The following is a 26,843-nucleotide window of genomic DNA, read 5'->3' as shown; positions in this document are numbered from 1 at the left end:
GTCTGCCCGTAGAACGAGGAGGAATCGGACTTATGAGAGGCACCTCGCTCCGCACCAGACAATGATCCGACGATCCAAGCGGGGCTTCGACGGAAATCACATAGTTGTCTGGGTGGGTGGTCAGCAGAAGGTTCAGCAGTGAAGGTGAATGGTCCAACACATCAGGTATTCGCGTAGGCGAGTAAACAAGCTGCGTCAGACTATAAGCTAAAGCAAAGTCATGAACAGATCTTCCCGCATAGTCCGTTGTATGCGAACCAAGCCATTCGGCATGGTAGGCATTAAAATCGCCAAGAATCACGACTTCAGCGGAAGGAATCTGTAGCCATTTGGACGTGCTCAATGAGTTGGTCGGTTTCAGGGTCGGGTGAGACCTGTATAGGCATGCATAAATGCGAGGATGGTCATTGCAGTCTATGCGCGGCTATAAAATGGACAGGTCCGTACCTTGAAGAGTTCCAAGGCGGCAACAGCATATATCCTCTCTGACATACGCGCATACACCGGCACGCGAAACAAAACAATGTTCAAGTGTATATAGCCCGGGTACGTCAGGTATGAAGTTTCGTTTGAAGAGGTATCTGTGTCTCCGTTAGAAAGAGCAATGCCGGCCGCGGCATTCAAGGTGGTGTATATTATTTTTTTTAAATTCCACTGCCATGGTCGTATTGAAAGATGGGGGGACGGCGTTGGGGGAAGGATTTTAGGATTAGGAAAGGGATGGATATAGAATGGGCCTCCGGGCTCCCTCACTCACCATACGGAATGTGATGGCACTAAAAGTGCGACCACTTAGCGTCGGTACTTCCCCGGTCGAGCCGTCCCATTCATGCTGCAATATCATATAGGATTACAGCGTGGCTCTACCACAGTAAATATATACGCAATTGCTATAGGTTGGTCATTCATCCTAGTGAGGTGTACTTGACTTCTTGTTTATACATATAACGATACACTTATGAGCGACAATTACGTATTAAATCATCAGCTGGAGCGTGTCAGAGACAGCTTAAAATTCTTAGAAATTGAAAAAAAAAAACATATACAAATGTTCTCGGCTATAAAGATGAATTCCAAATTCCAACAATATCCAGTATGTGAATTTTGTAAATTTGACACAAGTCTGGTATCTACATGATATGAAAATAAGAATTTTTAAGTACCTCTGAGATAAATGAATCTAATAGGAATAGACTAATTATATATGTACACTTTACATTATCATCACTTTTTTATTTATTTGAGACAAATAAATGTCATTTACCTATCTGGGTTATGTTGATTCTAAGGCTTTTGTACTTAGGTATGTATTTCGAAACGGCTTCCAATTTGGCTTACATCATCACCTTCAAAATGAGTGGCAGCTTTTCGCCGGATCGTCGTATCACATTATAACGCTTGCATAGCGTTATCAGACGGTATCTATACGAGCACTACGTCCATTCATAAGTTCTCCCCACCAAGAATCAGTTTATTTGAATGAACACATCTGTGTGCGTGCCGCGCGGGCGCACCTACGCCGCACTCAACAACAGTACCGAACCGACAGGCCGGCGGTATCGACCTGCCGAACGTCTGCGAACTGAACTCAAACCGCGCTCAAAACAGTGTTATCACCACAAGTTCTGTGTAACATAGCATTACGTCTTTTTTAACTGTGTGCCGTGACAATCTCGCTAATCTGGATAATATCAAAATAGAGAGGTAAGAACCGTGGTAATGTTTATTTTCATTCAAGCCCGACGCCTACGCGCCGAGCACTGTCGCGATTTGAGCGACGAATTTACATGTTATAAAGTTCATTCATTGAATTAGACCTTATTTATATTATCGGCATACGTGTGATATGAATGGGTGATTAGGACTTCACACTAATAAGTCGGAGAATCGAGACAAAGCTTGATTCATGGTTGATGTGACGGGATAGGGTTTGAATTGTAATATCAGAAGCATTGTTAGGTATCATAAATATAAATTGCGTTCGGTTTTTTGTTAGCTGTGCAATATGTTGAAGGATCGTGTTCTCGGGCGAGCGTTATCTAGGTGAGAGCGAGGTGCGTCCGTTCCGTTTCAAGTGTTTTTATCCCAGCGCTACCTGAGTGCCGAGTCGAGTGAACTCGTCTCGTCTCAACACCATCCCGCTAATGGTATCGAAGCGCATAAGTATCAAACCACACCTTCGAGTGAGTTGCAATAATACTATTTCATTGCTTTTTGTATCCAGTAGACGAGTTTATTTCTGGACATGCATTAACATTCCGCAGCTCACATTAGTGTCTTCAACCACTTGCTTCGCAGAATACAGAATGATATCGACTTTTGGCCCTACATAATTATACACCTGCATATTTATTTAATTTTATCTGTCTCCAATGATTAATTGCATCGTAAACCGACAGAAATTGATGGAGCATCGATAAGATTACTGGACAAATAAAATATTTATGGTTAAGTTTACCGTTATAAAACCGTTCCATAGAGTTAAAACTATGAACAAGACAACTATCAAAGTATCAGGATAAATTAGGTCCTTTACTAATAATTAGAAAATCAGACACGATCAGTCATTTTAACACTGTTTGTCCGGAGTAATTTTAACACGATCATTTAACGAAATTATAACAATTATTTTTTTATTATGCAACTTAGAATGGCAAACAAACTGACGGCTCACCTGATAGAAAATGGTAACCGTCGCCTATAGACATGAACAGTACCATGGACATAATAGAGTATACTCTATCGTCCATGATACCCCCCATGCGTTGCCATTCCTGATGATTCAGGTGTTATTCCTCTGTACACTGTAAATTCACTGCCATATCCCACTCTTGAAGCCGAAACATAGCCATGCGAACGAAAAAAAGAGGTGCCCAAGCAAACGACTTTTGTACAAAGTATCCCTGTATCCCTCTGATTAATTAATTTAAAATATGTACTCTGCAAACATATATCGACTTTAGTCGTGATAATATTAGTATGGAACCAAAGACGACGTAAACACTATCTATTAAAAAAGAATTATGAATTCATTTGGTTCAAATTGGCGAAGATATTGCGTAACATGATAAATAATAAAGGCGAATTCAGAAAGTTCTCCTTTAAAGTCACGAAAAATTTACAAGTCTATTAGACGACTACTTTCAGTTTTGTCTCAGAGAAGACTGGTAATCTAATGGTACTGGTGAAGTAATATATATATATATATATATATATATATATATATATATAACTTTTAGAGACGAAAATTAATTGATACGTGATAGTGGTAGGTGCCTGCGCTATCTGTACATTGGTGTGGTACCAGTGAAGGTTGATAGACGAAGATGAAGTCAGGTCAGTTAGACCAACGTAAGGAATTCAATGAGAATTAAATGGGGGTGTATTGCTAGCAAAGAGGTCCTTAAATCCTATTTCCTTCCCCCCCCCCCCCCCTCTTTAGTGCACGCGATATATTGTCTGATATGTTCATGACCGATTTATTGGCAAACTAAAATCTATCAGTCTTTTAATCTCAAATTCACGTACATAGTATTATTATATAAATATATAGTTTATTATTTTTATTTGATAATTATATACTATAATTAATTATATAAATAAATATGATATGTTTATTCATATTATAGGCCGTGTGGTCCCGGGGTGGCATAGAATAGGCCACCCTTTCCATTCCCGTGGGTGTCGTAAGAGCCAACTAAGGGAGGGCGAGGTATGGGCAGCAACATCTCTAAAGCCTGATTCAGTTACTTATCCGCCTGTCAAACATGGCACATACTGGCAAAACCCCCCCAAGGGGGAGGCTTATATTTAAAAGTGGACAGTTTAAGACTGATATGATGATGATAATATGTTATATTCGCATTTATATATTATGTAAGTAATCTATTATATTAACTTTACGCAAAACACATTCCATTCATACTTCTGCTGTATCAAATTGCAGCTCAAGTTTGTAACAGCGAATAAACATAAGTATACGCCAAGAACATAAGTAAGAAAATCAATGAAACAAATAAATAAAATAGAAAAAAAAATACTCCATCAATCATTTGTAAAACAGGACTGACGGAATTGACATACGCAAAACCTAACCTCTTATGAGCACCTAAGAATTTAAGCACAAACAATGACGTAATAGTAGGTAATCTAATCACAACAACACCTATCATAGTTCCAAACTGGTTTAAACCGGTAATAACTATCGAGTCGTTAATTCAAGACAAAATAAAAGTGATGCACTTACCACCAATAAACAAAATTGATTACACATTTTCATATTTGTAATATTGTCATACTAGCTATTGTCAATATAGATACTTGTTTTAAAATCGTTTACATGGTTTTTTATACGAGTATATGTAAATAAAATTGTAACTCTACCTGGGCTATTGGTGTATACTGGCGTGGTACTAGTGAAAAATAACAGTTTTTTTTTTATTCAACTTAGAATGGCAAACAGGCTGACGACCCACCTGATGGAGTGGTAACAGTCGCCTGTAGATATGAACAGTACCATGAACATAACAGAGTATATGTGTCACCCATGATACCCTCCATGCGTTGCCATTCCTGAGGACTCAGGTGTTACTTCTCTGAATCCTGTAAATTCACGCTCACCCTTCAAACCGAACCGAAATACAGCCATGCAAACACAACTGCTGCACGGCTCAAACACGAATGGAACAGAGGTATCTAAGCAAACGACTTTTGCACAGTCTCCCTCTGGTTGGATGGAGATGAATGCAGGTCAGTTGACCCATCATGACGAATTTAATAAGAATTAACTATATTGGTTCCCACGGGAAACCGCGCGGACCTGGTAGGGTATATCTATACCAATGAGACTGTTAAACTCCACTATTAACAATGCTTTTACCCGTCTTTTTATATGGTTAGCTGGTATTATTTAAAATATTTAAAATTACCTATACATTACTACTGACTAGCTGTGCTATAAAGAACTCTACCTATTAATATAGGACAGGCATAGTTTTTATGTACACGTGTATTTTTAATTTGAATTTGATCAGCTGGTCAAGTTAATAAACGGTCAAACTATCAAAACAATAACTTACGAACCAGCATGACGTGCGACTTCGTTCACGCTTCGTTCTCTTAGCAATAATGTATGACTACTGATTGATGATGCCGATTCATAGTATTATTGTGGTGATCTTACTCATCTTTTATCTACAAATATACTATGTAGTATGTCATGTGCAATTCTACTAGCATCATTAAATATTTCTTACGAGTACCATGCTTACACCATAAATATACACTTTAGTTAGAACTTGTAACAATAATTGTAAAATGACGCTTCAACCGCATAAAGCTAATCTGAATATATTACGCAGTTTACAGATGTTTTAATAATTATATAGTTATAATTTTGACACTTTCAATTATTATTTCTATTTCACATAGGTTTTTTTTATATAACTTAGAATGGCAAACAAGCTGACGGCCCACCTGATGTAAAGTAGTAACCGTCGCCTATAGACATGAGCAGTACCATGGACATAACAGAGTATACTGTTTCGCCCATGATACCCCCCATGGGTTGCCATTCCTGAGGACTCAGATGTTATTCCTCTGTACCCAGTAAATTTACGCCATATCCCACCCTTCAAACCGAAACACAGCCATGCAAACACAACTGCTTCACGGTTGAAACACGAATGGGACAGAGGTAACCAAGCAATCGACTTTTGTACAGTCTCTCTCTGGTATTAAATATAACAATATATTCACGTATAAAAAAATCCATTAAGTAAATAGTATCCTATCTATTTAATATGGTTTTGCACCGGTGCTTATATTCAGTAGATGTATACATTATAAAATATATAAAAAAAATACATACGTAACAAGCATCAATATATGCTGATACTACTTAGATGTAATTAATTTCTGATAAATTCCTCACGATGAGCCAATCGATCTGACTGCATCTTCACCTATCCTCCTCCATTAGTATGCCAACATCCGGCCCGAAGGACTATTACCTTGTTGGAAATTAAACAAAATTTAATTAACTGAAATCATAAGAGTATTTAAGGGGTGCTGTGTAGGCCACACCCACCCCAGAATTGTTAAATGCCCACCTTAGTATGCACTGACATTTTTACAAGTGTATAATGTGCCTTTTTCAAAAGACCCTCCCCTCCCTTCTGGAAAATAATACGCCAATGAGTAAAATATGGATTATACTAATTTTAAAATTTAGTACAAAGAAAGATATGACTGACAGAAAATAAAAACATGTTATGGTACGTTTTGTTTTTCACAATTAAAATTTCCCTGACAATTTAACAATTTAAATTTATTGCCAACATGCAATAATTTTATGTTGATATATTAACCTGTTAACAAAGCCAACAATAATACTAATCTGTTTTCATCAATTTAAAAAATAACTATGTATTGTTTTCAATGTTAGCTACTTGTGTTGTAGCTTAGAGATAAGATACTGGCATGCACTGACGATTATAATAAAAAAAAATCTATTATGTCGTATTTGACAAGTACTTTAATCCAATTTTATTGATATGGGATTAGTGCATCTTCAAATCATGATTCCGGTCAGGAAACGGATGTGAAAGATAACAATCGGAGTTTAAAAGGAAATAAATAGATAATATATGAAATATTTGTCGCTACTTACCTACAGTAATTACTGCTTCTATCTGACGTGATATTTGATAAAAATAATCTCAACGCTATGTTATCACTTTGAAGTTTGTATTTTTTTTTTATAATAATATCATTTACCAGTAGGAGACCAAGTCGTTTCCAATAACTTTCCATTAAAGTTCTCAACGCATTGGGATTACCATAGACATAATCGTTTTTGTGGCTGGAATGGTAACCTCGTCTGCGCTAACAGTATACACTGGCGGGGCACCAGTGAGGGATGGTAATAAGTGAGATAAAAAGACGGGTCAGTTAGCATCGTGATGAATACATTCAGCACCTGACCTGATAGATTTTAGTCGATCTGATAGAGTATATTGCTAACAATGGGACTGATAGTCCGCATTTCTTACAAACCCTTCTCTCCTCGGTCATCAATATCATCATAATCTATAGAATCAATCTGTTTATATATCCTTTCAGATAAAAAAAAAATATTTTGTAAATCGAATTACAACTGACGGAGTTATGAGGTGACTTCTTTTTGAAGTCGGTTGAAAATATAACCTTTATAATCCTTATATTTATATACTTACGGAAACTTTCTATATGTACTACGCATTATGCAAATTAACTTAATAACTAAATTTATTATTCCTTGTTATAGAATAATTTCCACTGTGAAAAATATTTCACTGCCTCAGAGAAGTACCCAAAATTTGATTCGAGCAGCGACATCTAGGGGCCTGAGACTGAATTCTGGTTAATTCTTTTAATTACTAGTGCTCCCATTTACTAGTGTAGTATAATAAATATTCTTCAAATTTACTAAACACATATTTTATATGTTTAGAATCAGTCACACTGCAATGCGCCATTATCATTTTATCAAACATACGAGTTATCTAGTTATCTGAAGGTCGCCGCGATCCAACGACAATTTATTTAAATTTCAGTATATCTGTTTTATAAAAAGTTGGCCATGCCATGGGAATAAAGTTACTAGTATATCTACAATCATTGTAAAAAACATTTGTATAATTTTATAATATTATTTTTTTGTTAACCGATTTAAGAAAGAAAAAGTTCTTAATTCGGTTGTATTTATTATATGTTACCTCATAACGCCGACATTTTCTGCAGATTTGAAAATACTTACAGAGCAGTTCCATACAAATTTTATCAATATCGGTTTAGTAGTTTAGTTTTTTAATCAAACTGATCGTTATTTTTATTACTTTTTTATATCTATAATGTGTACAACATAGTTTTGTTAGACGCAAATGACTGCAAAAGAATTTTTTTACTAATGCAGTTATTTACGAACCCAATTGTTATTTGTTTTTGCTTTTTTTAGTATTAAATAAATCCTTTAATTGAAATCGGATTTTTTTGTGGAACATAATTTTAAATCGTATAATAATAGTATGGTTTTGTTCTTGAGGAATATTCAAACATCAGTTACACGCAAATTAAAATGTGTTATACCTAGTACTTAAGTGTTTTTATACACTCGAAATTCTGCCAAGTATTAACAGTCAATACAAATACCACTAAAATTACTATTTTTGCGTCATATCACCTAATCAATAGATAGGCTTAAAATTTAATAAGACCATAATTATAATATACTACTGAATGGAATTTTACGTAGTTTAGTTTATTGATAAAATTTAAGCTGGATTTGTGTTTTAAGAATAGATAAGTGGGAAGTATACCATTAAGATTACACCTACTTTTCCATATCATTGTAGGTACAACAATAAAAGTTTCATTTCTTGAAATTGAAAAATAAATCAATCCAGATTACTGGCTAAAATATTAATATTATTAATATTTTTGTATCTAGGTAAATAAAAAAAAAAGTTAAATTTAAAGTATTATTATTTTATTATTTCAGTCGTTAACTATCCACTGCTGAACATAAGCCTTCCCTATAAGGAAAGTTTTGCCAGTAATTGCCACGCTTGGCAGGCGGGTTGGCAACCGCAGTTAGGCTTTTAGAGATGTTTTAAAAGGGATGCTGCTACCCGTTCCTCGCCCTCGTCTAGTCACTTCTTACGACACCCACGGGAAAGGAAGGGGTGACCCATTATATGCCGGGGCGCACATGGCAAAGTTTAAAGTATACTTTACTTTAAATATGTAGAAACGAACCTATTGGATTTCTATTTACATATTAAGTAGGACTTCATTTTAGCCGTTAATTGTCCACTAGTGAACATAGGTAGATCTCTCTCATAGAATCTCATAAGAAATGATCCTGAGTCATCTGTAATACCATTCCATACTGCATTTGTCTGTACAGGATCGCCACTCGAAAACCTTTGTTCACCATAATTGATTAATGTAACTAATAGCCCGAAGAATAAGCAGGCTGAAGTGAGAATGGGCCGGCCTTCTAGTTCGAAGTATGTGCATAATATGAAATACGAGTAAGTAGTACTCGTAGGTATGTATTATAGTTATGTATACTAAGTAACTTTCATTTACAACGTAGGTATCTAAATGAATAAATACTTGACAAGTTCAAAGTACAACGCAATAGCAAGTTCTGACAATTCCCTTAGCATCCGCTCATAACACACCAGTAAACAAAATAAAAATCAGTCGATCGACATCTGACGAGCTAGAAACTCAAGTTCGGTGCACTATTGGTCGTCGCCGTCGGGGATGGTCGAGGGACGAGGACGCCATATGCGCAGTATGTGCAGACGCAGTCTACGATAGTGTGCGCAAAGCGTGTTGTGTGTGTGTGTGTGTGTAGGGTGCCAATACACCTTGCACGCAACGGGACCCAATCCGGAGCAGGTAGAAACGTCGCCTATTGCTGACATGATTTGGGATGAATGTTTTCTTGATGCGAAAATAAGTTACAAAAATAATAAAAACACTTCACGCGAATACATCGTTTATTTTGTTTAAAACAATAAGATATGTATGATATTGATTAAAGTAATATACAACTACATCATATATGTATTGTAGCAATATTACAGATACGGACTGTTTATTGTTGGGTAGTTACGCATATATATTTTATTTCAAAATCAAAAATCTAATGTTCACTCTAATGACTTGAAATATCACTCATTTGACATTATATTTAATACAATCGTTTAAGAATTAATCATATTAGAAAATAATACTTTATCCTGATTGATATGTATAATCTGGCTATAGGATCAAAAAAAAATCTCCAAAATCCATTCTTGCTATAACCTGTTATGGGTTTCAGTAGCAAACCAATAACGCTATCAGATATCGATCAGCATTCTAAAATCTCTTGATGTGGTAATAAATATAGAAGTTTTTTGCAATGCACAAACCAATAAACAGATGTTCAACACGCAGTACAGGTTCCAACCCACCCACACATGCGAACCCTACATCAAGAATCAAGATTCTGTCTCTACACTTTCCATTCTTTTATTTTGTTTTTGATATCTCGACTTTTGATATACCTATTTTATATCAAAAGTTTCATAAAAAAAGACAACTGATACAATATTAAAAAGTATTAAAAAGATTTTATAAAGAAGTTCAGACCCGCATTCTGTAGTTGTTTTAATGAAATTTACATAATAAACTAAAAATCGAGTTATCAAATATAAAATAATTAAAAGACTAAATTTATATTCTGTTAAAGTAATAAAAACAAATACTAAGGGTATTTGTATATTTTCTTAGCAAACTGTTGCGCCGGTATTCTTAAAATTAGATAATAATTAATTTAAGAAATAATATCAAAATCTCAAATCTTGCCCTTAGTCATTCCCATTCATTCCTTTACGTTGAATTCAAGCAATAAAATTATTACCAAAAAGATTTAACCATTCAGTGTAATAATAAATTATTAATTATAATATCAATCCAAGACCGGGGGATCAATGAGATCAACCCAGTTGAATGAAAACGATGCGCCCGTCATGTATGCCAAACTGAGCTCCAACTCTACACAAAGCTGGCTCAGTAACAATTCAGTCCAAGTACTAAATATAGTACAAAATAAAACAACTGTCGCTTGCCCTTCATATAGAATAATATTATGCCATTCATGCACCTAACAGCCTTGAAAATAATGTCCATTTTCATTTGCAACGCGTGGGCACCATAATTGGTTGACGCGGTCGGCCGCGCAGGCGCACCAGAATTTTTAATTATGAATTAATTAATACCGATCAACATCACAAACTTGCCTAATCCTGATTACTCACATTTAACTCACTCATATCTACATGAAATATTCGCATGTCTGCTATCTTACACTATGATTTCTTTAACAAAATCTCAATAACTATTATCAACTATATTTTGTCTATAGTACTTATATCTATGCTTATACCATAGTAGTATAAAAAAAATCCAACAATACAATAAGTCATATAATTTTCTCATTTGATTTTTGTCACTACATTATACTCTTAACATAACTGTTGGGGGGAAAGGGATTGTTAGCAATGGGGTTTGACAGCCCCATTGCTAGCAATATGCTCTATTAGGTCGACCTCCACGTGGTTCCCCCTGGAAACCATCGTGAATAATTCTTGTTGAATTCGTCACGATGGGCTAACAGACCTGCTTCATCCTCATCTATCATTCTTCACTGGTGCCCCGCCGGTGTACACCGATAGCGCGGGTAGGGTTACTATTCCACTATCACCTATTAAAAAAAAAAACATAACTGTAATTTATCTCTTACTTTCGATAGTTATACTCGTAAATCTATACGTAACTCGCCCACGCAAATACGGTAAATGGAACTAAAACAACTGATAGACAGACAAAGACCAGTTTTATCCATTATTTATTTGACTAACCTAAAAATTACTATATGATGAGTAGATAAGATATTAAAATAAACGATGTTTAACATAAACAATTAGATGTGCTTTATATGCAACGCTTACTTACGCCCATGTGTCGGGGTCAACGACACAACGATAAATATTAAATATATCTCCGTGACCAACTTCACATCCATAATTATATGTTTGTGGGACCTATCTCTGTTATAAACGCGCCTATATTATCTGCATGTTAATTAATTAACTAATTATGTTGCGTTCTATCGCAAAAGATCATCGGAATCGATGCTACCGTATACATATAATCTATTAAAACTATCTTTCAATTAATTGTTCGTATACTTATTTGAATCTATTATAATATCATTTATTTTCTAAACAACTTTAGATCATGTGTTGGACGTACTATTTATTATCTGATATACGATAATAGACAAAGGGTAGCTACTTTACCATTTATCCTCACGCAAAAAGCTCTAACCGCTGAAAGTATGGAATTGGCAGTATATATAGCTATTATATTTTAGGTCCGGTAGGTAAAGCTTTCGAAAATACTACGAGGAAGTGTGCGAAACGTGCTGAATTGTATACAGGGTGCAATCAAAAACAATAATATCCTTTAACGAGTAATTCAATTCAATTCGGTTCAATTCAATTCAATCATTTATTGCTATTACATGTTGTAACAATAATAAATGTAAATATAATGTAAATAATAATGTAATAGTAATGTAAATATACGAGCGAAACTAATTATTTTAAATAATAATAATAATTAAAATAAGACCACCTTACTGTACTTAAGCAATTGTTTCGTTACATTTATTAGTTATATTGCTTTATTCTATTTATTATATTGTACAATGCAAATAAAAGACATTCATTAATTTTTCTAAATAGGTTTTAAAATTGAAATGTCGTTCCATTATATTTCTATTATCTTTCTCTATCCCAAAAATGAAGGCGCTTTGCTGTCCGGGATATCAAAATCAGATCGTAGCTTACATCTTTTAAATTTCCAGACGATGAAGGAACTCCCTTCTTTTTGTACCAATGCACTTTTTTGCTTTCTTTTTTAATTTTATTAAAATGATTTTTGTAACATGAAGTAATTTTCATATTTTATTTCTTCACTTATTTTTTACTTTTCTTTGTATATATATATATATATATATATATATATATATATATATATATATATATATATATATATATATATATATATATATATATATATATATATATATATATATATATATATATATATATATATATATATATATATATATATATATATATATTTATTACCTTCTTATTATAACACCGTATTTCTATACCAGCTTACTGTCCTTTCGTCCACAATTGTAATATTAAATGTAAATATCGATAAAACCATTATTAATTAAAAAGTACGTTCCAATTTTTTTTATAATTTCCAGCTAATGATTTAGATAATATTTCTATGAATGTACAATATAAGCTAACAAAACGCCACTGTTCACATTCCGAGAATAAAACAGTACGCAAGAGCCAAAGTGTTCAACGTTAAACTGTTTATGTGTTAAAAGCCACTTAGTTTACATTTCTCATAATGGCAGCTAGTAAATCATCAATATTAAAGTTGGTACAAACCTGTTCTAGAAGTTCTTAACTGGTATTGCATGTCTATAGTGTCCGAAAACTGTTTTATCAATTTTATAATGAGTGGACGAGATAATGTTGGGAATACCTCGACTTTTTAAATTTCTAAAATAAAAAAAAACTTTCGTCTTTGGCCTGTGATATGATTATAATAGCTTACAGGTGCCATAATTATTTTATACTGTCTTTAGCTCTTCCATATATTACACAGCTAATATTAACTGTGGAGTACAGGCCACATATATTATTTATAGCTATATATTATTATTTACCAAATTCGAAATTGACATGCATACGAGTATCTATTGTTTCCTTTTGGCTTGCCTTCACGGCCCTAGTCTTCTAAGTTCCTTTGACCATTATACATATATTTCCAATTTCTATTCCTGGTTTCCTTTGTCGCCCACATTAACTAAGTAGGAACTAACATCATCCCATGCCATTTATTATACTCTAAAATTGTGTTCCTCAATCAAGTGCATTTTACTCTACTTCGGTCGTGACATAACACAACGATGAATAACAAGATATTTCATAAAGATTAAAAATGTTGTCTACGAGTTGACTTAGTTTTGTAATTAACAGTTTTTTTTGCTCTGCAAAGAAAAAAACTCGAGTACAATCATCACAAAATTAATATGAGACCAACAGGATTAAGGGTATATTAAGGTTTCTTCAGGGTCGGCAACGCGCACGTGACATCACTAATATTGCAGGCGTCCATAGACTACAGTAACCCTTTACCAACAGACGGGCTATACGCTAGTTTGCCACTTTCGTAGTCAAAAAAAAATTGAATTGATTGCAAAAAAATTGATAAAGTTGATATAGAGTTAATAAAAATGTCGTATTAACATTTACAACTAGCAGATTTTATTGCACAAAAATGCAAAAAACGAAACGCCTACTTCAATCGTAGCTAAACCAGTTATATTGATTTGAAAACCAAATCAATGAACCGATTTGGCAAAATTTCTATGGGACCTATCTCAAAATATATCGTTTCGGGTAAAAAAGAATTTTCTAAATCGGTTAATAATGACGTAGTTAACTTATATAAAAAATAATATTAATTGTCAATTTCTTCTTTTTTTTGAAATCGGTTAAAAAGAAGCTATATTATTACTATATAAAGTCTGGACATAGATATATCCATATCTACACGGAAAAACGGTTACTCTGATCTTCGGCATAAGGGCAAAAATTAAAAAAAAAAGTAATTTGAAGCATATTTAGATATACGAGTATTATCTAGTGTTGTTGACTTCACAACTATAAATTGAGACACAAAAAATATTTTACACGGATTCATAAAGCTATTTAAATTATTTTTTATGTTTATTATCAACCTCTATAATGTATCAAATACCGAATGATTTTTTTATTTATTACACGACTACTTAAAAAAAGAAGTGCAATTTTTACAGCATCCCGATCCCAACATAATAATTCTTTTAAAAGTATTTCATTTTAGAAAGAACAATAGTTTTTGTAGCAATATATCCATTTTTAACAAGTGTTCTTCTAATAATATCGATTTTTTTTTTAATTTCTATCGGTTGTAAATACGTATTTATCGTCGCATCACTAGAAGGTATTTGTTACAAAATGTTTATTTAATACGTTTCTACTCGTTCGTGTGTCTCGAGTGGGTGTAGATTGGCGGGCCAAGGTTTCTATCTCCATCAAAGCAATGTAACTAATGTCAATTTATATAAGAATTTCTTCTATAATATTTGTTAAAAATTCTTGTATTTTAACCGACTTCAAAAAGAACAGAAGATGATTCTCAAAACGATTGTATTTTTAGGTGTGCGTTTATGTGTTATGTTTGCCAATTGTGAGCCGATTTTGATGATTCTATATTTAGGATTTACACTCATGTTGAACTCCTTGTGTCAAGATTGAAGTCAGTATTCTTTGTACATCTTATACAATTTACAACTATATTAGTGACTAATTAATCAAAATAACAAATCGGCAAACCTAATTCTAATATTAAAACAAGTAAATATAATTTAAAATCACTTTAAAAAAACACCGTTGTGATGTCAAAATACCTATTTTTTCATCACAACGGTGAGATTTTATTCAGTTATTCGTTAAAAATCATTAACTATTCCAGTAGTATTTGTATTTGCGATGCGATGCAAGTGAAAAATTCAGAAGTACGAGTAGATAACGAAAACTAGATTTCCTACGTCAGCAAACCATTCAAGTTTTGTTTCAAACATTAGTCACATAGTTATGAATGGGTTGAGCGGGAAGGAGCTAAATATAGCACACGGCGGCAACAGGTGGCTTCTCCCTTCATAGGGTTGGTAATAAAATGTTTTTTTATTTAATTTAAATATATATTTTTCTTTAAATACAACGATGTGCATAGTTATTTTTAAAATTGTCCCGTTGCTTATACATATTTTAAATTATTAATCGAGACTTAATGCGATATCATTACAAATCATTGAAACTTCGACAATAAAAATCAGATATGTAGGTAGTTTAGTAGTTTACCTGTAAACACGTCCCGTTAAGCTCTGTGGGGTTACTCTTGAAATAAATTCTAAAAAGTCGATATTGAATTGAGAAGTTTCGCACTCTCGAATGGCATACAATACTAGCAATATACAGGTTTTATATTGTTCTGATGGATGCATATTAGTGTAACTTGCCAATGCAAACAATTGTATACCAATCCTAATCATAACCTAATTCCTAACTGATGCTTCATAAGAACAGTATAAAATTATCGTTGCAATAGATTGGATTGATATTGATATTAGATTCATGAGTAGACCTGCTGATCGTAAATTTAAAATACAGCGATACTAATTGTAAGAAAATTAATATACATATTGCAAAACATCTATTGTTAAAGAATTAGGCATAAAAAGCGATTAAAAATTCTTGAATATATCATATAAAAACAGACAAAAAAATCATAGTAAAATGAGATTCGGCGCCTTGGAATTACTTAAAAATAATACGCATCAGACCTAAGGCACTGAAACCCTATTATTATCGTCGTCTTGCAACAGGGTGGTTAAAATGGCAATTACTCTTATTCTCAAACCCCTCAGAGGTCTGGGTCCCCTCTGGGGAGAGGAGCAGATGGGCCAAGTCTATCCCATAATTATCTAGTGTCCACCGTATGATCTAAGCATAGATCAATTATGCCTAAAGATATCTTAGGTGAGAATACATTATATAGCTTTTTAAAGGGTCATGCCACCCCTGAAAAATAATCTTAAATATGTCAATGCGTCAGCCTTTTGCATCAGCAAATCTGCTTGAATATGCCATATATATCCAATATTGGGTATATACACCTTATAAGGTATGACTACTTAAGACTACATGAGTTTTTTTTTAAAGGGTGATAATGGAATGGTAACCCCACCCGTGCAATCGGTATACACCGGCGGGACACCAGTGAAGGATAATAGGTGAGGATAAAGTAGGTCAGTTAGCCCATCTTGACGAATTCAATAAGAATTGTTCACGCTGGTTTCCAGGGGGAACCACGTGGAGGTCGACCTAATAGGGTATATTGCTAACAATAGGGCTGTCAATCTCCATTGCTAACAATCTCTTTCTCCCCAAGACTACATGAGTAAGTCAATCTAACACCATTCCTTTAAGAAGATCTTATGACTTTAATACACGTGAATGTTTAAGGTTCGACGCTGATCATTAATCATAATTAATTACTGATTAAACAACGGTAATGACTGATTAAATATAAAAATCAGTAGCTGATAGATAAATACTTCAAATAAATAAATCAAAACAAGGGTCAACCCTATCACTCCACCCATGTATGGCTACCAATGTGAACTCTGAACCGCCCTAACTAATACATTCAGTACATTGTACGCTACATAGTGAAAACGCTTTCACACCACTTTCCCGATTTACATAAATTTACATGACTGATGAATGGATTGTTTGCATTTAAAATGTAGAACAACAATATATTCACCAAGATAGTAATAATTAACCTTGGAGCCTAGTGTAATTTGGTACTCGTATGTGACAGTGTACAATGATGACTAATCAAGTTAATAGTAATACACACCAATTAGGTACTAAAATTTTATGTACTAATTCAAATAGTAAACAAGTGGTAACCGTCGCTGTCAGACGTAAATAGCATTATGGTGTCACGGAATACACTGTCACGTCTATGACACCCTTCATATAAGGGATTTTTAAAAATGGAGTAACAAATTCACATCCATAATGTCACTAGGGAGATTGACCTAAAAATGTCTTTGAGGCTTTCCATCTTTATTTTCCCATTGAATTAGATATTAAGACAATTTCTAATTTAATGGGATGTAAATTATTAGAGAATTATAAGAGAGGACGAAGAACGGGCAGCAGCGTCCCTCTTAAAACATCTCCAAAGCCTAACTGCGATTATTAATCCGCGTACCAAACGTGTCAAAATGGCAACCAATCCCCCCCCCCCCCCTAGGATGAGGCTTATATTCAGTAGTGGACAGTTCACGACTGATATGACGATGATGATTATGTAAATGTATATTTGTTTTACTTATGTACAAACTTATTAAGTATGCACTTTCGTGTTCTTCTACCGCTATAAATTTTTCTTACAGATCTTACAGACTTATATTAAAATTTGAGTTGAGAAAATTAATACTAGGAAGACCGGCATTGTGCTTTCTATCTGTTGTGTTATAATAATATTGTATCGTTTCTATTTTATTATTCTCAATCAAAATAACGGACAAACCGCCCACGTATTTATACTAAAATAATGATTTACAATATTGTTATATAACGTTCAATAATATTAATTCTTACTAATATACTAATATAATGTAAAAATTTGTAAGTATATTTAGATATCTGGACATTTGTTATTCAATCTCGCTTTTATGGTTGAACAGATTTGTATGCTAATTTACGCGAACAAAGTCAAGGATCACAGCTAGTTATATACATAAAAACATTAATGACGTCTTACAACTTAACTCGCTGCTGGGCCGCCACTTCGCCAGACGTCCGACGCCCTTTCCTAGAAACCCAAGTCAGCATACACCGACCCGTATTCATTAATGTTTTTAAGTTTGTTCTGCCTTCAATTGAGTAGTATGTAACCAATAGCCAGTACTTCGAACTGCTACAAAATCGTTATGATCATACAATAGCAGTAATGGATTACCCCAACTGGGTAGACTGTAGTTCTGGCATAGAATAGGCCACCTCTTCTTTTCTCATAAATGTGTTAAGAGACGACTATAGGAGCTTAGTGGTCGACAGAAAAGCAGCAGTTTCCCTCTTAAAACATTACTAAAAGCTAATTACTGGCAAAACTCTCTTTAAGAGAGAGGCCTACATATGTTTAGCAGTGGACAGTTAACGGCTGATAAGGAAATGATGACATACGTATATGAGAATTACAAAGGGCATCAAATTAATTGTTATACTGTTTAATAGACACCTAATAAACTCGTTTAGCGGTAAATTTACGACGAACATAAAACATTCAATCCGAATGCAACCTTGGAAATTGTTCTTTCCCTCTTGATGTGGCTCACTATATTATCTTTGGTGATTATGAAAAGAAAGATTTATGGAAGCCACATAATGCCTCGTCTAACTCGAAGAATCCCGTACCGATCTCTAGTTACAGAATAAAACCAAAAATAAATCCACACACAATCATCAATCATAATTTGCCACGCGCGAGTTCTTGGCTTATGTCGCGTCGACCCTGAACAAGATGCTAAATTTAGTGCAGCAGCCCTTCTGCAATGCCCATTGACGATAACTCAAGCGATGTTTGGACTTGCACACTTGCACTGCAGTTCACGCAGTTTACTAAATAAACTTTGAAATCGAAAAATAAGAAAGAACAAGAAAGAGATTAAACTGATGACTGTTATTTCAGTGAGAGAGAAAGATAAATTTTTTTGGGAAGCGAAATATTTTGCTGTCATTTTATAAACATTACTCATGTTTGAGACTAAATTATCCATTTTAATCTATCTGTGGCATAATTATAGCATCTTATGGTCTGTACAAATAAGATAAACAATAGATACACGAAATAAAATAATATTTTGCAGGTGTAGAATCAATTTATTAAATCAATCAATTATTATCAATAATTTATTTATGCAATAAAATGGAAGTTACAATGTGCTATGTCATTCGTATTTAATTAGGTAAAACCCCTTGATAAGACCTATTTATAAGTAATAAAGATTTTTTTACCATATTCTATCTGTAAAACTACGATTAAACATTCTATTTTTTTGCTTTTGCTACTTGTTGCTCTTTCTTTGGGGATGGTTTATAACCAACTTGATCTTCTGGATCATGAGGCCAAAAAGTTGGTCGATTAACAGGATCCAAAGCCTGATCAGGATATATTTCAGCGTACATTTCCAATGTCATCTCTTCAAATTTTGGTAATGCCTTAATTCTTATTAGTTCTTTATTTGCCCTGCACAAAAGGTAAACAAATTCAACATACAATATAACTTAACAAAATATACAATAAGACTTCAATATTAAATTTGAGAAGTAATAATAGACTACATGATGACCTCAATCGATCGAAGATAATATATTTAAATTAAAATTAGAAATTCCTGACAGTGGTAGAAGATTAATCTTATATTGTCAATTTAATAAAAATACATTTGCAAATTACAAAAACTGAGAAATTTTGAAGGTTTCTTGTGAATTATATCTGTAATGCAATGCATCAATTCTTACGTAACTAACCAACTCATTTGATTTCAATTTAAAAGTTCGTCACCGTAAAAACACTTTTTGATAAAATGCGCTGTTTAAAACTATTTAAGTAGTTCAATAGGTGAAATAAGTCATGAATACGATCAAAGAACGTTGAATGAATTTTCATCAAACAAACATCAAATCCGTAAATGTTTGATAAACCTTTCAAATCAATGTGTAAATTATTAAACTGTTTAACCGTCTCAAAAATCCAAGGAGAAGGTTTTCTGGGGATATTGGTGTTACCAACTTAAGAGTACATACATTCATTTGCAAAGTTTTTAAAATCGATCACCTAAAGCTATATTTGTAAAATAAATAAAAAATAATTTATGGTAAATTTGTAATTTTTTTGTTGGAAAAGTAGCAAAAATTGTAATTATTCTGCTTCGGACTTACTCATCGATTTGTTTCTGTTGTTCAGCACAAAAAGCTTTAATTTGAGGTTCCAGTGACTTCCATTGGTCATCTATAGCTTGAGAAAATGTATCTGCGGGTACAGCCACCTTAAAAGACTCATATTGCGATTTGAATTTATCAACTAGCCCTTTAACTGGTACTAATTTCTGGTACTCCTCCCAATTTATTTTGGGAGGCTCAGGTGGATTTGCTTCGACCCTAAAGCAATTAATATACAAATCTTGATCAAAAAGATGACTGTAAATAATATTATGAAAGTTACCCTTCATTCGTCTTTTAAGAACTGATGAATACCATATTCTATAACATTTTTTAATAGTCTATAAAACAAACTTTTAGATAACACACTCTTAGAAGGAATCAATAGCTTTAACTGTAGCAATTTGATTTTGCTGATATACCTATGTAATAATCTGCAATTTTTAAATATTTACCGCCGTAAATAACTATCGGATTTTGTTTTGAATGCTAAAAATTTTCCCTTCTGGCCAGGAGGCACCCGTTTTTCAAATTCCACCCAATTTATACTTGGTTTGGTAAATCTTTTTGCCATTTTAGTTGCTGACGGTACAAAATAATATTTTTCTGTAATTAAGATACACGTTTATAGAACAACAGTGGCATCTTACTAGCTGTCAAATAATTGTAAATTTTAAAATATAAACTTGTCATGGTTAAAAAAGTTTATATATTCTCAATATGATTAAAGGCTCAGAACACATTATATTTTTAGTATCAACACATACTTACAAACTATACTCATGGTACTTATGTTGCTTTTTAGAACATTCTTTTAACTATTTACATCGATTTATTAAGGCTTTCCAATAGCTCCTGCAACGGCAAATGAATACAGAAAAATACGCACAATTTTTACACATTCAAACATAAAGAATCCACAAAAATACGATGCTGCACCGAAGCAATCACTAACATGTGCAATTCTATATCTATGTATACAACAACCGATTACTATAAAAACCAATTGAAACATTGACGCAACAATTTCTCATCGCTGATTTAAAGTATCATTTATTTTCTGGTCCTAATATAGAAAATAACCAAGCTGAAATTATTATACATAAAACATCACTTTACTCCCAAATATTTTGACCATACAATAAGAACAAAGAATAAGAGAAAGAGCTCTAAGAGCTTATTCGTTTTAACTTAATAATACATTCCGTCATTTTATACCTTCACATTTCAAGTTGAACATTCTATATTCATAAATTGAAATAGCATTGGAGAGTAAAAGACATTCCAAGAATCATATTACAGTACTGGGATAGAAATGCTTTCACTTCAGGCATAAATAAGCCGATTATACCACATGCGATGTTGAAGACACGACACAGACATGCAAAATCGCGTGCAAAGATGTTGCCAGGCTCATGTTCCGTAGGTCGGGAACCTTATCTAATTAGCATATGTTGACTGAACGCTTCAATGTAACCCATTAAAATCTTCACATCTAATGACCGCACTTCATCACTAAGTAGAATATAGATTTAAGATATTATGTTACTTACTGTATTTACTCATTTTATAGGCGGCGAATTTATTTTTTATTTGTCAGGTCACAGATTATACGATACTATTATACTGTATTATATATTCAATTTTTTTTACTGGATATTATTTAGTTTATCTTTAATTGTAGGGTTATTACCCTTATACATTCTACAGTTTTCTTTCAGCTTCTCAAAGGTGGACTGTAAGAGATCCCTTTATGGGATAAGTCCGCCATTGTATATTAAATCATTTACCAATGTTTAATCTGAGTTACGTACAATAAAGATTATACAATTATACAATACTAGTAGTCGCGTAATGGTGGATGTATTAATGTCAAAATCTATAATTATAATGATCAAAATATCGTTTTCTACATTGCTTAGTATATAAACATAAGGTTTGTTTTTATTTAAATGTTAAATTGATTCTCATATTGTAGAATTTTCAACGTAATTAACTACCAGACTACCCAGATCTCTGATAATTAAAAACCAGAGGGGGACTTTGTACAAAAGTCGTTTGCTTGGGTACCTCTGTCCCGTTCGTGTTTCAACCGTAAAGCAGTTATGTTTGCATAGCTGTGTTTGGGTTTGAAGGGCATGTATGGCAGTGAATTTATAGGGTACAGAGGAAAAACACCTGAGTCCTCAGGAATGGCAACGCATGGGGGGTATCATGGGCGAAACAGTATACTCTGTTATGTCCATGGTACTGCTCATGTCCATAGGCGACGGCTACCACTTTCCATCAGGTGGGCCGTCAGCTGGTTTGTATAAAAAAAAAACAGATTTAATGCGTTAATATTTTTATATGCTTTATAATTCACAATGACATAAATAAATGTCAGTTTTGAGTCTCCAAAGTATAAAATTTGTAGTAAATGATATAAGACACATCCAGAAACGATCCCATCATAAAATCTTTTATCGATTAATTAGAAGCTAATTGATTCGAAGTTAAACGAAGATGAAACAAAAAAGCCTATTCTAAAATGCCAGTCTTTCAAATTTTCTGATTTATGTATAGAATTGGACGATAATATTTTAGAATTAACTTCAATTTACTAGTTAAGAACATCACATCGTCTTATGCTTTAACTATCCTTTCCTTTAGGTAGTTTTGATAGTATTAGTTTTATGAAAGAGTCTTAGATACTTGACTAAGTCTTGAAACCTTTCTCACGTCCAGAGACTACTTTTGCTTCTTATTCTTATTAGTATTGTATTCTATTGGCTACAAAAATAAAAGAATAAATAGGCTAATTCTAAAATGTCAGTCTGTAAACTAACTCCTCCTAACTTTAAAGGTAGAGTTAAAAAGGACCTTTAGAATCTGACTGGTCATTACCCAATACCAGCTAACAATATCACATCATCACATACCGGTTATGTTAATAAACGAACATTCGTAATCTTAATCTAAAAAAAAAAAAACAGTTTTGATAATTCGAATATTCCATACTTGACCTAAAGATTGAAGCCCTTCACTGTACCCTTGGGCAATGGCAAATCGAAGAATTCCTTTAATAGGCTGACTGTTTTTGTATCACATGATGACGTATCAGATAATATTTATCATTTCGCGATAAGATAGCGCCTGGTATTTTGGGTAAGTTTGCAATAGGTGCGAGTACATACATGTTGAATTATTCAATTGGTGTTGTTCGTACTGTGTCCAGTGTGCATGACGGGGCCCATAGTTCCTGGAACGGTGAAAAATTATTTGGCATATTACTAACGCGATCCGGTTTACCGTGTGATAATCAAAGGTAGACTTACAGACGCAACTATATTTCTTATCTATATAAATTCGTAATAATGTGTAATACAATTGCCAGTTTTTTTCCTTCTACGTGATACAACTTTTTTTATAATAAAATAGAAATGTTTTGTGAATAAAATTGTTTGCAATAATATATTTAATGAATTCACATATTGAATTTTAAAATATTAATAAATGACCACACGTGAAATAAATTGTGATTTTTACTTACTGTGGTACTTAATTTCTTTATTGTTTTAATTGGGTTACAGCTTGTTGGACTTAAAAGTGTCTAGAGTGTTAACAGGTACGATAGATATTATTAAATATATCTGTGTTAAAGTAATTAAAGGTACACTAAGTCGTTGAATTCGTTGAATAAACGGTTATCATGACATTACCATTTCCATTATTTCAAATTGACATAATATATCATACCACAGCATTGGATCCTAAACCAAATCTGATCGCGCAATCTTTGTTAATATCTAATTTATACATAATCAGTCTACGGGTGGACAACGCCTAATTAATTTATTTTGAGTCACACGCTCTTTTAAATTCCAGTTTGATAATACGAGTTACATTATCTTTTATTATTTATTTATTATTACCTACAACACATTATCATTACAGAATTGATAAGTGCAAAAATGAGTCAGTGTAGCTGCCTTGTTTTCATATAGAAAGTACCGAATTGTATAAAAATGTATACAATATTTGTACAGAAGGCAAGGACTGACAAGACATGTATATACTGATTATAATGTCATTATATGTTTAAACAAATAGGTATAATTTGTAAAATTACTACCTTTTACCCACGATGTATATGACCAGTGTGATTCTGGCATAAAATGGGACACCCTTTCCTTTCTCGTGGGTGACGTAAGAGGCGACTAAGGAAATTTAAAGGTCGAAGGATGAGCAGCAGCCTCTCTCTTAAAACGTCACCAAAGCTTAAATACAGTTACCAACCTGCTTACCAAGTGAGGTAACAACTGGCAATACCCCCAATAGAAGAGTATTATGTTCAGCAGTGAATAGTTTATGACTGATATGATGATGATGATGATCCGCGATATTATCCGCATAACTCGAATAAAAAGTAACCATAACAAATACTTTTTTAATTTTTACTTAGAGGCAAACAAGCTGACGGCCAACCTGATGGAAAGTGGTAACCGTCGCCTATAGACATGAGCAGTGTCATGGACATAACAGAATATATTTTTATTGCAAAATTTCGTAATTACTATTACTCGGAGGAAGATGGCGCCTTCTAATGCTTAGAATTTCTAGAGGCCGCTTTAGTTATACGCAGTAGTTCTCTGACACAATATAACAGACGATAGCTTTACGTGCTCGTCAAAACACAAAGCGAGTCGTTCAATAATATTTTTTTTTATACCAAAGGAAGGATGTTATCCACATAATTAGCAATTCAATAGTAGTAATTGCACTCGTATGAAATTACACGTATTGGAAAGTAGATTGCACATAATTCAATGGTTTTCATTCCCAGTATGTCGATAGATAAACAAATACTAGGGAAACATAGCTCAGTAAAGCAGGGGGAAAGACATTGTTAGTAATTGAGACTGAGAATCCCATTGCTAGCAATATACCCAACCAGGTCAACCTCCTCGCGATTCTCCCTGGAAATTATCATGGTTAATTCCTGATGAATTCATCATGATAGGCTAACTGGCCTGTTTTCATTCTCATGTATCACCCTTCACTGGTGCTCCGTCAGCGTATTCCGTTAGCGCAGGTGGGGTTACCATTCCATTTTCACCCATCCAAAAAAAAAAACAGCTCGGTAAAGCAGCGCAATAAATTGACGACTCAAAATAAAATTGTATACCGAGATATACGTTCAATGTAATAACAATATGTAATACAATTGTATTTTCCATTTTAGGTTATGTTCCTCTTATAAGGCCCAACCGTGGACCCGTTAAAGGGATTACGCTCAATTTTATTTCTTATTCAAAATCGTCATCCCATGTCAATTCTATATAGTTCCTTAGTGCAAACAGACTAACACTTTATACAACTTTTACCTGCGACTTCGTTCGAATGACGAAAAGACATCCTATCTTTACTGACCACGATAAAAAGCCTATGTCCTTCTCCATCCCATATAGTACGTGTATAGCAAATTTCATAGTGAATGGTTAAACCGTTAAGACACTAAACTCACTTTCACATTTATAATACTGGTAAGCATAATATAAAACAAAAATACCTGAGCTAATTGTTTTGTAATTAAACACATGAGTACAATTAAAATAATCAACTCACCCTTGGCATACTGTAAACGAGCGACAAATCGTCACTCCTTTTCAATTACACGACAGTATAGTCGCGTGAGCATATCCGCCGGATATTGGACGGCGATTTTACGTCTACCTTCACAAGCGCCGAATTCACGCGACGACACATTTACTGTATCACCTAAATGATTCTACTAAACTTGAACCTGAGCCACTTTCTTACAAGGAAATTTCGACCTTGTTGAAATTATAAATAAGGTTCAGTATTTTTTAGAGCGTTGTTATTTCAGTAACACGTGCCTACGAGAACGGTTTCCGCCGGATCAACTCGTTACATTTGAAAGTGTTAACTAACGCCGATAGCTTTGATGCGATATTAGTAGATACGATACGAGGAACGGCAATTGGGGCGGTATAAGAAATAGTTACAGTAACTGTCAACGTTCATTATTATCCTACGGATAATAGAAACTACTTTTTATCCGCGGCTTCGTTCATACAACCGCGTTATATTGATTATCTGAGATAAAAAACTATCCTGAGAGCCGACCGTAAAATATTTTCCGAAATTTCGGGGCCGAACAAAACACAAGATTTTAAAATTACATAATACATACCGATTAAAAATATTAATATATCGTTCCTTTGAACTATTATAGTAGAATTTACACGAATTTACGAAATGATCCATTTACTGGACCGATTTCGGTATGAACAGGAATACAAAATGTCAAGATTTTATGTCATGGTAGAACCACAGTGTCCTTCTCCATCTCAATATACCTATACATTAAATTTCTTTGGATTGGTTGAGCCATTGAAATGCCAAGAGATAATGAATAAACAAACTCACTTTCACGTATTTATAAAATGAGTAAGGTTGTGCAACTGTGATGGTCGAATATTTCTTACTTAATAAATATCGTTCATCTGTTTGAACGAACGAACTGTTTAGTTACTTCTAAATTTTTCAAATAGTTATAAAATACCCATAACTTATGTA

The 26,843-nt window shown here is 33.5% G+C and overlaps 2 protein-coding genes across 10 annotated transcripts in view; one reads left to right on the top strand and one right to left on the bottom strand.

Moving 5' to 3' along the window:
* The first annotated feature begins 1,523 nt into the window (after positions 1-1,523).
* LOC113519793 (ETS-like protein pointed) overlaps positions 1,524-26,843 on the top strand; it is a 188,213-nt gene continuing 162,893 nt past the window's right edge. For 2 of the 3 annotated variants that reach the window (XM_026905002.3, XM_026905001.3), the window contains exon 1: positions 23,409-23,568. In XM_026905002.3, coding sequence (XP_026760803.2) covers positions 23,438-23,568 — 131 coding nt within the window. In that variant the 5' untranslated portion in view covers positions 23,409-23,437. Of the gene's footprint in view, positions 1,705-23,408; positions 23,569-26,843 lie in introns of those variants that run through there. The other variant, XM_026905003.3, reaches the window with a different exon arrangement.
* Positions 19,308-26,627, bottom strand: LOC113519830 (ATP synthase subunit d, mitochondrial-like). Of its 7 annotated transcripts, none has more exons than XM_052900655.1 (6): positions 26,458-26,626; positions 23,438-23,502; positions 21,033-21,116; positions 20,717-20,867; positions 20,262-20,480; positions 19,308-19,566 (listed from the first exon to the last, which is right to left on the bottom strand). In XM_052900655.1, exons 4-6 carry the CDS (start codon positions 20,833-20,835, stop codon positions 19,368-19,370), a joined length of 537 nt encoding a protein of 178 aa, XP_052756615.1. In that variant the 5' UTR covers positions 20,836-20,867; positions 21,033-21,116; positions 23,438-23,502; positions 26,458-26,626; the 3' UTR covers positions 19,308-19,367. The 7 variants fall into 7 exon arrangements, with proteins under 7 accessions (XP_052756615.1, XP_052756614.1, XP_052756619.1 ...); XM_052900654.1 differs by lacking the exon at positions 26,458-26,626 and adding an exon at positions 23,794-24,107; XM_052900659.1 differs by lacking the exon at positions 21,033-21,116 and having other exon boundaries at positions 26,458-26,627.

This window comes from Galleria mellonella, unplaced genomic scaffold (genome assembly GCF_026898425.1).
Source record: "Galleria mellonella isolate WM207_F2 unplaced genomic scaffold, CSIRO_AGI_GalMel_v1 utg65, whole genome shotgun sequence".
NCBI classification, from domain to species: domain Eukaryota; kingdom Metazoa; phylum Arthropoda; class Insecta; order Lepidoptera; family Pyralidae; genus Galleria; species Galleria mellonella.
Note: the sequence above shows the minus strand (reverse complement) of the source record. Positions and strands in the feature narration are given on the sequence as shown.

Coding starts and splice junctions, on each gene's coding strand:
- LOC113519830 (XM_052900659.1), bottom strand. CDS start 20,835: ATGGCAAAAAGATTTACCAAACCAAGTATAAATTGGGTGGAATTTGAA. Junction 20,481..20,716: donor TCCGATAGTTATTTACGGCG/GTAAATATTTAA, acceptor TAATTGCTTTAG/GGTCGAAGCAAATCCACCTG. Junction 19,567..20,261: donor CAACAGAAACAAATCGATGA/GTAAGTCCGAAG, acceptor CCTTTTGTGCAG/GGCAAATAAAGAACTAATAA.